The sequence below is a fragment of the Nuphar pumila genome, chromosome 7 (assembly GCF_984573655.1).
Source record: "Nuphar pumila chromosome 7, dmNupPumi1.hap1.1, whole genome shotgun sequence".
Lineage (NCBI taxonomy): Eukaryota > Viridiplantae > Streptophyta > Magnoliopsida > Nymphaeales > Nymphaeaceae > Nuphar > Nuphar pumila.
In genome coordinates, this window is record NC_143255.1 from 4,088,346 (window position 1) to 4,100,000 (window position 11,655).

The 11,655-nt window shown below is 40.0% G+C and overlaps 1 protein-coding gene across 2 annotated transcripts in view; it reads left to right on the forward strand.

The window, feature by feature from the left end:
* The first annotated feature begins 10,298 nt into the window (after positions 1–10,298).
* Positions 10,299–11,655, forward strand: part of TSC10A (NAD(P)-binding Rossmann-fold superfamily protein) — a 7,669-nt gene continuing 6,312 nt past the window's right edge. For both annotated transcript variants that reach the window (XM_090011915.1, XM_090011916.1), the window contains exon 1: positions 10,299–10,852. In XM_090011915.1, coding sequence (XP_089868041.1) covers positions 10,310–10,852 — 543 coding nt within the window. In that variant the 5' untranslated portion in view covers positions 10,299–10,309. The remainder of the gene's footprint in view (positions 10,853–11,655) is intronic.

The window sequence follows — 11,655 nt, forward strand, 5'->3', positions numbered from 1 at the left end:
TCTAATATCCCAAAACAAAGATCCAAAAACTCTAAAATCTAAAACAGATTCAAATGGATCTTTATGGTTTCGAGTCTTCTGCTCTGCATCAGTTTCTAAATGAATAGAAGTAATATTTCATATGAAATTGTGGCTTCTGTTTGCTTGGCCTGCAGTGGGGTGTAAACAGATTGGATACGAGCTAGACCATGCCAGATCCGAATCTGAATATGAAATGCAAACAGTAGATCCAAATCTGAGTTTAGATCCAAATCATGTCTGATAAAGTTGGATTGAATCTATGTTCAAATATATCTGATTGAGACTGGATCCATGTAAAAAAATATTACATGTGAAAAATGCCACGGGATTGTATTTGATCTGAATCTAAATTATGTCCGACCTAAAACACTGATCCAAATCCACTTTGAAATTGAGAATATTCCAATTAAGCAAATTTGGATACAATTCAAATGCTTGTTAGGATCTTAAAGGGTCTGAATATAAAAATAAAATATCAGATTTGGATCAGATATCCAACTAAAACCGCTCCAGATATTCCTACCTGTAGGGAGCGCTCAATACCAGGGCCACTCACAGATTGCTTCCATTCATGCCATCACCATCATCATCTCTCTCTCTCTCTCTCTCTCTCTCTCTCTCGATCCAACAAAGGATCACTCCCATTCTAGTATCACCTGTCCCACTTCTATGGATTTTTGGGTTGGGTCTGGTACAAATATAAATCTGTTTGGAATTTGTGTCATATTTTATACACATATGCCTGAACTAACCTGGACCCAGAACCATGTTATGCTTGAACCTGGTTTGCATGTCATTCATTTATATTCTTAGCTGAAATTTGTGTTCATTGTATATATTTCAAATGGTCTAAACCGAGGCCGATACCGCATCCAAATATGTTTTGGGACAGGCTGAATCCAGAATATAGACCCGTATGTAAGTTCACAACCCGACCCAATATCTTCAAATCCGTCATAGATCGTAACCCTATTGTTTCTTATTATATTATATCAGTAACAGACCAGAACTCAGACAATATTATACTTGAACCTGTTTGCATCTTACCCGATCCAATTAATTTTTCATAATATATACTTAAACCAGCTGGAGTAAACCTGCATTGCATCCAAACCGTTTTAAAATTGAACCAATAAAGACCCAATTTAAATCATATCCTGATACATATGAATCACTATCTTAATTTATCTAAATCATTCATGTGTTAGTTATTTGGATTCAGATTGGATCCATTTACCATAACTAACAGTTATGGACGTCAAATGTGCGTGATTTGAAGTAGCGATAAGTCCCACTGAGTCGTGGGCTTATATGTAACTGTTAGTCAGTTACGGGAAATCATATGAGTATCCCTGCGTGGTTGAGGGCAGGGTACGTGAGAAGAGATTTTTCTAAAAAGTTTCTCATCTATAATAAAAAGAGTCCCTGCTCTATTCTTCTCATCTTGTGTTGTGACTCACCTAAGGCAGATAAGAAACTAGAGGAGAAAGCTCTTCTACTCTACTCCAGACGTCCGAGCTACATCATCTATCCATGGCAGAGACACAAGATACATGTTTTTGTAATCTGTTTTAGCACAGTATGCATGTACCAATTATTTTATCCTCTGGGGTCGTTTTGACTCCAACAATTGGTATCAGAGCAGGAGGTTTTCTGGACCTCTGCAGCCTGCCCCTCTATCTCTGTATAAAGGATGAACATAGATGGGAAAACAGGCTGCTTTGCTAGCCTAGACAGCTCGATTCTGTTCTTCAAACAGAATCAGGTTTTTTTTATTCAGTCAAGCTGATTCGGGGTTTTGGAATCCGAACCGGTCCAATACATTTTCCTATCCGGTTTAGAAAACTGTATTGGACCTGACCCGTTTCGGATCCGGTTGTAAGCTGAATCGGGTCAAGGTTCTGAACCGGTCCGATACCTTTTTTCAATCCGGTTCTGGGATTGTATCGGACCAGACCCGTTTCGGATCCAGTAGTAAACCAAATCGGGTCAAGGTTCTAAACCGATCCGGTTCACGGATAGGGTCCAGACCCGTGCCGGGTCCAGGCGAATCCTATGTGATCGACATGGCACGTGTCGGGTCACTGTAATTTTTGGATCCCTTTTTCGTGCTGGTCGCCGACGAAAACCCCGTTCGGGTTTCAAGGGGTTTTCGCCAAAAAAGGATGGGGAACAGTTTTGGGTTAAACCCAAACCCTCCTAGAAATTGCAAACGACTTTGACCACCGGCCATCTTGTCAGAAAAAACCCTCTAAAAAAAATACTTACAAAGGGTGTTTTTCGCCGACTTCCGCCTTCTGTCACCGTGTGATGACCTGAGCAAGGAAGGAGGTCGGGTCTGGCTAGATCTATCAGCCTGCACCGCCTCAGATGCCAGAGGGATCAGGGGTTGAGGGGTGCCGGCAAACCCCGCCGACTTCACCGCCATAGTTCTCGCGGCGCGTCCCCGTCGGTATTTCGCAAGAACCACTGGCCTTTTCGCCATATGGGGAATCATGTTTTTTTTTTGAGGTTTGGGGGATGCCGGATGCTATCGCCGGCTCCACAACCATCAGTCCCACCAAGTTCAGCAACAGGCTGGGTCACCATTGGATGGCTGAACGGGGTCAGGGCTGGTTGGATTAGCTCGCCGGAGCCCGACGAAACCTCTAGTCGGCAGCCCTCTTGTTTTCCTTTCTCCGGATGATGTCGACAGGCTCCGCATCTGGTCCCGTCGGAGGCACCGCCATCTGTACTGCCGGAGCGTCGCCGTCTCTTTCGTCGGAGCCACCGGCCTTATCGTCGGATCTTTCAGAACGAAGAGAGAGAGAGAGAGAGAGACAGAGAGAGAGAGAGAAAAGAGGTTTATAAGGCAGCTAGAATTTTTCTAAAACATCGTTAACGATGTTTTATACTCGGGAACCAGATCGGGTCTAGACCCGATTCAAAATATCCATTTTCCCCGGATTCGAAAATGATATTCGGATCAGGTTTGGACCCGATCCAGAGAATTCGATATATTTGAGGCGGTGCTACAGTGCCGGGTTCGGGTCTGGACCTGGGTCAACTTGATTCGGGATCCATAGATCCAAAATTCATATATTGGGTCCATCTGTCCCGGACATGCTATTCTGGGATAGACAGAACATTCCGGACAATAGGAACAACTGTCCCAGAACAGATCCGTTTCTGTTTGAACAGAATGGTTTATTTTGGAATGGACAGAACGACCCATAACGAACCATATCGGCCCATATGGCTTCTGAGACCGATATGGGGCATTCTGGGACCGATTTTGAGTGAATTTAAACCGGTTCCTAGAGTTCTGGAGTCTGTTCTTTCACTTGGCATAACTGGTTTTCCGTTTTGAGACTGTTATGAAGGTGTTTCTTTTATGGTTCATCAAGTTTTGAACCGATAATCTTATTTCTGGAAATGTTCATCATGTTTTTGGACTGGTTTTTGGGTTCTAGAGCTGAAATACATGTTTTAGAGCATGCATATCATATTTATGAGACATTTTAAAGCATATTTAGTTATATTACTGATTCATTATGTTTTGAAGTCGGTTTTAATGCTTATATACATGCTTCTATTGATATTATGCCTATTTCATGCATATGTATACATATTTTTGAATGCATAAAGATACGTGTAATATTGTTTTTAGTATGCATGATTGTTTAAGCATTCACATCAATGTTGATATAGAGATTAACATGAAATTTGCATTTGTATGTATTTGTTTTCACCAAAGTGAACTGATGTATATTTTGCAAATGTCTAGTTAATTTTTTTTTTAACATTGAAATTGTATTAGCTTCATAGAAATAATATGCCATCAAAAGATGATATTGTTATGTTCAGAAGCTAGTAGGATAAAATAAAAGAAGTGTCTTCCAGCACATGAGATGTGTAGTACCCAAAGGTACCACATCGATTGTCTCTGGGTACATGTTCCCTCAGTTTTATCAAATAGTGGGAGGCGAAGTGCATTTGCGTATTATGGGTATCCACCAAAGTAGGACCATAATGACCTCTGACACTTGCCTAGAAAAGAATAAATAATTAAGGGCCTTATTCATGTATTTATCTTTCCTTTTACATGTTTCATTACGTGCAATAATATTATCTTTTGTCTTTGTAGTGCCTAATACAGTTTTTGGCTCATCTAGTATCCCTTTCCTCGATGGTTCTAACTTCTCAGAATAGAAAGAAACAATTTTATTTACTTTAGGGTACATGGACTTAGACTTAGCTCTTAGAAAAGAGGAATCTGCTGAACTAACACCTAGTAGCACTCCGAAACAGAAATCTGACTTTGAGAAGTGGGAGTGTTCTAACCGCCTTAGTCTGCTTTTCCTGCAGTCTAGGGTAGCTAAGAACATAAAGAATGTCATTCCCACATGTAAGACTGTAAAGAATTTTCTGGTTGCTATAGAGGTACAGTTTGTAAGTTCCAACAAGGCTAGAGCTAGTACCCTTATGTCTAAGTTAACATCTATGAGATACATGAATGGGGAAAACATCCGGCAACACATGCTAGAGATGAGAAACATAGCCACACAGCTTAATGACATGAAACTGACTACCTCAGACTCCTTCCTTGTCTACCTAATTATGGCATCATTGTCAGCTGAGTACGGTCCATTTAAAATCTCCTACAACACACATAATGATGAATGAACTTTTAATGATCTCTTGTCCAAGTGTATTGAGGAAGAGGAGAGGTTGAAGGGTGAGAAGGTGCATAGTGCACATATGACTTCTCATAAGGTTCAACAGAAGAGTGGACCAAAAAAGAAATCTTTTAAGAAGCCCAAGAAAAGGTCAGTTTCTCAGTCGAACCAAGCACATGCTAAGTCTGATGTTCCTACAGTAAAGTGTTTCATTTGCAAAAAGAAGGAACATAAAAAAGACAGAGTGCGTAAAGTACCAGCTCTGGTTGAGCAAGAAAGGTAACTTGTCATTTGTTTCTCATGAATGTAATTTGATTGATGTTCCAATTAATAGTTGATGGATTAACTCAGGTGCCACTGTGCACATTGTCAATTCTCTGCAGGCATTTCTGAACCAGACAGAACCAACAAGTCATGAAAGCAACATCTTCTCCAAAAATAAGATGCGGTCTCATGTGAAGGCTGTTGGGACCTACAGAATAGTATTAGATAGTGGTTTCATTTTGGATTTTGTAGATACTTTTTATGTTTCATCCTATAGCAGGAACCCTATTTTTGTATCAAGACTTGATAAATTTGGATACTGTCTGAAGTTTGAACACTCCAAATTATATATCAATAAAGATAATGTCTTGATTGGTTTTGCATTATTGTGTGATAGATTGTATCATCTGGAAACCCAAATCCATATCCAGGAAACTCTTAATACTAATCAAGTAATTGGCAATAAGCGTAACTTGATAGATGATCAATCCTATCTTCTTTGACACCGTCGTTTAGGACACATCTCGAAAGAGCGAGTCCAACGACTTGTGAAAGAAGGGATCTTGGGATTCTTAGATTTCATAGATAATAAACCGTGTTTGGACTGCATCAAGGCTAAACAGACAAACACATATAAGAAAAATACCAAAAGAAGTGATAAATTATTGGAAATCATTCATACCGATGTATGTGAACCGTTTGCTCCTTGTTTTACGGGCCAAAAGTATTTTGTCATCTTTATTGACAATTATTCCCGATTTATGTATTTGTATCTCCTATTTGAGAAATCTGAAGTCTATCAAGTTTTCAAAGACTTCAAGAAAGAGGTAAAAAAACAAACAGGGAGAGTAATCAAAATTGTTAGATCCGATAGAGGTGGAGAATACTATGGGTGATTTACTGATATGGGACAACAAGAAAGACCATTAGCTTGATTTCTGAAGGAAGAGGGCATTGTCCCTCAATACACCATGCCCGATAGTGCATATCAGAATGGTGTAGCCGAAAGGCGAAATTGAACAGTTAAAGAAATGGTCCGAACAATGTTGAATTATTCAACATTACCTATAACCTTGTGGGGTGAAGCCCTAAGGACAACTGTGCATATTTTAAACAAGGTTCCTACAAAAATTGTTCCAAAAACTTCTTATGAGTTATGGACAAGTAAGAAGCCTACCCTTTCTTATATGCACATATGAGGTTATCCTGCAGAGGCTAAACTTTATAATCTTCATATAAAGACTTTTGACCCTAGGACAACCAGTGGTTTCTTCATTGGTTATCCATAAAGGTCAAAGGGTTACAGGTTTTATTGTCCGTCCCATACACCACATATAGTAGAAACAAATAAGGCAAGATTTCTAAAAAATTGTTCTGTTGGGAAAGATGCATTACAAGACCTCAATTTTGAGGAATCTTGGGATAAGGATAATACCCCTGAGATAGATGATAAATTGCCTATCATTTTTCAACCAAGTGTTGAACCCACTAGTGATGCACCCACTACAGAAGAACCATTAGTGGATAATACTGAAGAGTATATACAGGAGGATTAGAAACCTCCACCTGTATGAAGATCCACTAGAGTTAGAAGATCTTCTATTCATCCGGATTATGTGGTATATTTACAGGAGCCCGTACATCTCATAGATGATGATCCCACATCATTTATGGAAGCTGTTGAAAGTAAGCAATCCTCACTTTGGATTGAGTACATGAAAGAAGAGCTAGACTCTATGGCCAAAAACAAAGTGTGGGACCTTGTTACATTACCTAGGGGACTCAAACCCGTTGGGTGTAAATGGGTCTTTAAGACCAAAAGGAACTCCAAAGGTAATGTTGATAAGTATAAAACAAGGCTTGTTGCAAAAGTTTTTACCCAATTGGAGGGCATTGACTATAGTGAGACATTCGTCTGTCTCAACTAAAGAGTTAATACGGATTGTACTTGCCCTAGTAGCTCATTTAGATTTAGAGCTACACCAAATGGATGTAAAAACAACTTTCCTAAATGGTGAGCTTGATGAGGAAGTTTATATGGATCAACCTCAAGGTTTCTCTAAAGATGAGTCTGAACGTTTGGTTTACAAATTAAATAAGTCATTATATGGACTTAAACAGGCCTCCCGCCAATGGTACATTAAATTTACCGAAGTCGTTCTGAATTTTGGATTTACAGAAAACATCGTTGACCGATATGTGTTCCTCAAGACAAGTGAGAGTAAGTTCATAATCATGGTATTATATGTAGATGACATATTACTTGCAACAAACGATAAGGTCATGCTAACAGAAACCAAGGATTTTCTTTCCCTTCATTTTGAGATGAAGGACATGGGAGAGGCTGCTTTTGTTCTCGGCATAGAGAATCGTCGAGACAGAGCAAAAGGTGTTTTAGGCCTCTCTCAAAGAACCTATATAAATAAAATTCTCAGAAAGTATAGGACGAAGAATTGTTCTCCTACTACGGTACCCATACTTAAATGGGATAAAATGAGCCTCAAAGATTGTCCTCAAACTGAAGAAGACAAGGCACTCATGAACCAAATACCATATGCTTCAGTTGTTGGTAGCTTGCAATATGCGCAGACCTGCATCCGACCTGACATATCGTATGCAGTTGGGGTTCTTAGCAGATTTTAGTCGAATCCAGGACATGCTCACTGGACAGCTGCAAAGAAGGTCATGCGGTATTTGGAATGGACAAAAGATTATATGTTGACCTACAGGAGATCGGAGCACCTTGAAGTGATTGACTATTCGAATACTGATCTAGGAGGATGTCTTGATAGTAAAAAATCTACAACAGGATATATCTTCATTCTTGCTGGTGGTGCCATTTTTTGGAGGAGTGCGAAGCAATCCACTACTGTTGCGCACACCATGGAGTCTAAATTTATTGCACAATTTGAGACGACGTCACAGGCTATCTGGTTGCGAAACTTCATATCTGGACTCAAAGTGGTTGAATCCATTGGGAGACCACTTAGAGTATATTGTAACAATGAAGCCGCTGTGTCCTTCTCCAACAACAGGAGTACTACATCTTGTAAGCATATGGAATTGAAGTACTTTGTTGTTAAGGAAAGGACTGAGAATCAACATGTGTGTATTGATAACATTGGTACCAAAGAAATGGTTGCAGATCCTCTTACTAAGGGTTTGGCTCCGAGATTATATATATGCTGAACATGTAAAGATGATGGGTTTGTCCATTTTATTGTAATCAGATACACAATTTTGTACATGTGATCACATGCTGTTATAAAGGTTGATTCTTTTACTTATATTGCATAAAGTCATCTATGTGAATAGAATGTTGTTGAAGCAATATAAATTGGACCCGAATAGAATTGAGGTCAATCTATTCATGTTTGTTATTTCAAATCATTTGGGTATAGCACATTTTTGTTTAAGTGAGAGATTGTTAGTTATTTGGATTCAGATTGGATCCATTTGAGTTCAGTTTAAATTCAGATCCATTTACCATAACTAACAGTTATGTACGTCAAATGTGCGTGATTTGAAGTAGCAATAAGTCCCACTGAGTCGTGGGCTTATCTGTAACTGTTAGTGAGTTACGAGAAATCATATGAGTATCCATGCGTGGTTGAGGACAGGGTACGTGAGAAGAGATTTTCCTAAAAAGTTTCTCATCTACAAGAAAAAAGGGTTCCTGATCTATTTTTCTCATCTTGTGCTGTGACTCACCTAAGGCAGAGAAGAAACTAGAGGAAAAAGCTCTTCTACTCTACTCCAGATGTCCGAGCTCTATCATCTATCCATGGCAGGGACACAAGGTATATGTTTCTGTCATCTGTTTTAGCACAATATGTATGTGCCAATTGTTTTATCCTCTGGGGTCGTTTTGACTCCAACATCCTGAACTTGTCAATTAGAACAATATACCTAATCATAAAATCATTTTATAATAAAACTAACAAGTGGCGCTGACTCTTTCCTCCTAGGTTTGACTCCCATCAGGTGTGCGAGTGCCTTTTACTGGTGAGCTTCATAAGAACTTAGGTGTCAGTAAGCCCACTCAAAGATTACCTGTTTTTTCTTTATAAGCAAGGTGGGGTTAGGCAGACCCCTACCAGTTATACAATGATACCATTGGGGCTTGAACTTGCAACATCCCAACACAAGGTGGCCTGCACTAGCTGCTCTTACCGGATCCCCCGTTGGTGAAGATTACCTGCTTCAGTGAGATATTTTTATCATGAAAATAAATAAATAAATAAAACTAAGAATTCTCGAACCCAATAAACCATATGGTTCAAAAATTTAAATTATACCCAAACCTGCGAGTCAGAGACAAACTTGGATCATAAAAAAAATGCATCCAAAATCCAGTAAACAATATTTCATGTGAATTCTCACTAGGTCCATCCAAGAGAACTGCATCCAATGCAATTCAAATCAATGTAGGTCGGGCAAGAACCAACCTGACCTGTGCATCTTAATTTGTTCATACTATTGCTTTAATCATTTCTTATTTGAAGTTGGATCTAACTGAAGATCCAATCCACATGTGGCACCTTTTGTTCAAAAATCATTCCAATAGATGTATTCTCTTTGATAAGATAGAGAGCAGATCTAGTACTCGAACCTAGCACTTGGCCCACACAAAACATAGTGAATCCATGCACACAATGGGTGCACATCGCACGCAGCGATTTTTGTTGTTCCACGCACTGTTTTTTTTGTGTTTTCTGTGGGCCGAGTACTTTGTTAAGTACTCTGTCCGAGCACTGGATCAGACCTCGATAGATACTTCAACTTAGGTCTCGTGTCGTGTCCCTTTATATACCATTACATTTGAAATTGCATAAAGATGGTGTTTCTCGTGTCTTTTTGGACGTGCTCTTGTGACACAAAGCCATCGACTTGTGTAAAACCTAATTGATCCCATACTTAGTGAGGACCAAAAGTTTGGGCAAAAACCTTGATCACTATCATAATCCTTATAAAGATTTGTAAGACGCTCATGACTAGTGCCCGTCATAGTGACACGCTGACTAGGTTCTATGGATCATGACACGACACGACATGACTCGGACGCGATGACATGAGCGGTAAAGTGTGAATAATATTTTAATATTCTTCATTATATTATAATAAAAATGCGTTGTTATATATTAAAATACCAAAATAATTATTTCTTAATTTAGGATTAAAGAAATCCGTGTCTTCTCATGTCCTATATTACAAACACTTTCACAAACTCGTGTCGTTAGTCAGGGTTCTACTCGTATCTTTGTGACAGTGCATCTAGATGTGTTTAACTTTCCGTTATATTCTCATTAATTTCATTCGAGTTAAAAACTTAAAACTCTTCGTTGACATCTTCTGCGTTCTCCTCAATGGCAGACTCTCTCTTCTTCTTCTTCCTCCTCCTTCTCATCGTTATCCCTCTTTCTCTCCTCCTCTCCCTTGCCCTCCTGGTTCGTCCTCGCCCCACGAAGGTGCCCATCAAGGGGCGCCACGTCGTCATCACCGGAGGATCGAGCGGCATCGGCCTCGCCATCGCCCACCAAGCCGCATCGGAGGGCGCCCGGGTCTCCATCCTCGCCCGCAACCCTGCCAAGCTCGAGGAGGCCCGCCGGTCAATACGGAGCGCCACCGGCAGCGCCGACGTTGCCACACTCAGCGTCGACGTCCGCGATTTCGGCGCCGTCGAGCGGGCGATCGAATCGTGCGGAGCCATCGACGTTCTGATATGCAACCATGGCGTCTTCGTCCCCCAGGAATTGGAGCGTCAGAGCGTGGAGACCGTGAGGTACATGCTCGACATCAACTTGGTGGGTACCTTCAATTTGATCAAGGCCGCGCTGCCGATCATGAAGAAGAGGGGCAACGGTTCGCCGCCGGCAGCCATTGCGCTCATGTCCTCCCAGGCCGGCCAGGTGAATCCCAAATTGTTGGTTTTTGGTGGGTTGCTTTCTTTTTTTCAATTGTTTAGATTGGGATTTGGTGTTTCTTCAATTGAGTGTTGGTTTCTTGTTGGATTTTCTTCTTAATTATTGGTAATGTGATTGTTTTTTGAGGTTTTCAGACTTGGATTCTTAATTATTGGTAATGTGATTGTTTTTTGTGGTTTTCAGTGAAGGGCATAGTGTTAATTTTTGTTGGTTTTCTTCCCTTTTGTTGTTTGGATTTCAGATTGAGGAATGGTGTTTTTGATGAAGTGGGTTTTTTCCATTTTGGGGTTGTTTTTGTTTTCTTTGAACATCCATCTACAGGATTGTTGTACTGCATGGTATAACTGAACTAGTTTTAATATATGACCAAGGAGAGCGCAGAATTTTGATATAAAAGTTGCTCATTTGATGCTAGAATTTGTTATGGTTCATAATTTTCATGTGGCATAAGTTGTTGACTAAGAAATGTTTGATGCATTTATTGTGCAAGTTACTGTACTGGATCTTGTCCGATGGCGGACCGTGGCCTCTCAAGGAAGAAAACAATAGATTGGCAAATTCATCTTTGTCAAGTCTTATTTGCCATCTGATGGTAATTTTAGGAGCTAGGAAAATATGTACGGACGTTGGAGCTCTAAAATTTGGTTGTATTTGAGTGACATACCCAAACTAACCAGACATAGCCAATAGTAGCATGGGCTGTAGATTACAAAATTTGTTATGTAGGATGAAAGGTTGAAATAACTGAGAAAGTTCAACAGGTACTCCTTTCACAGAATTCCTGAAAT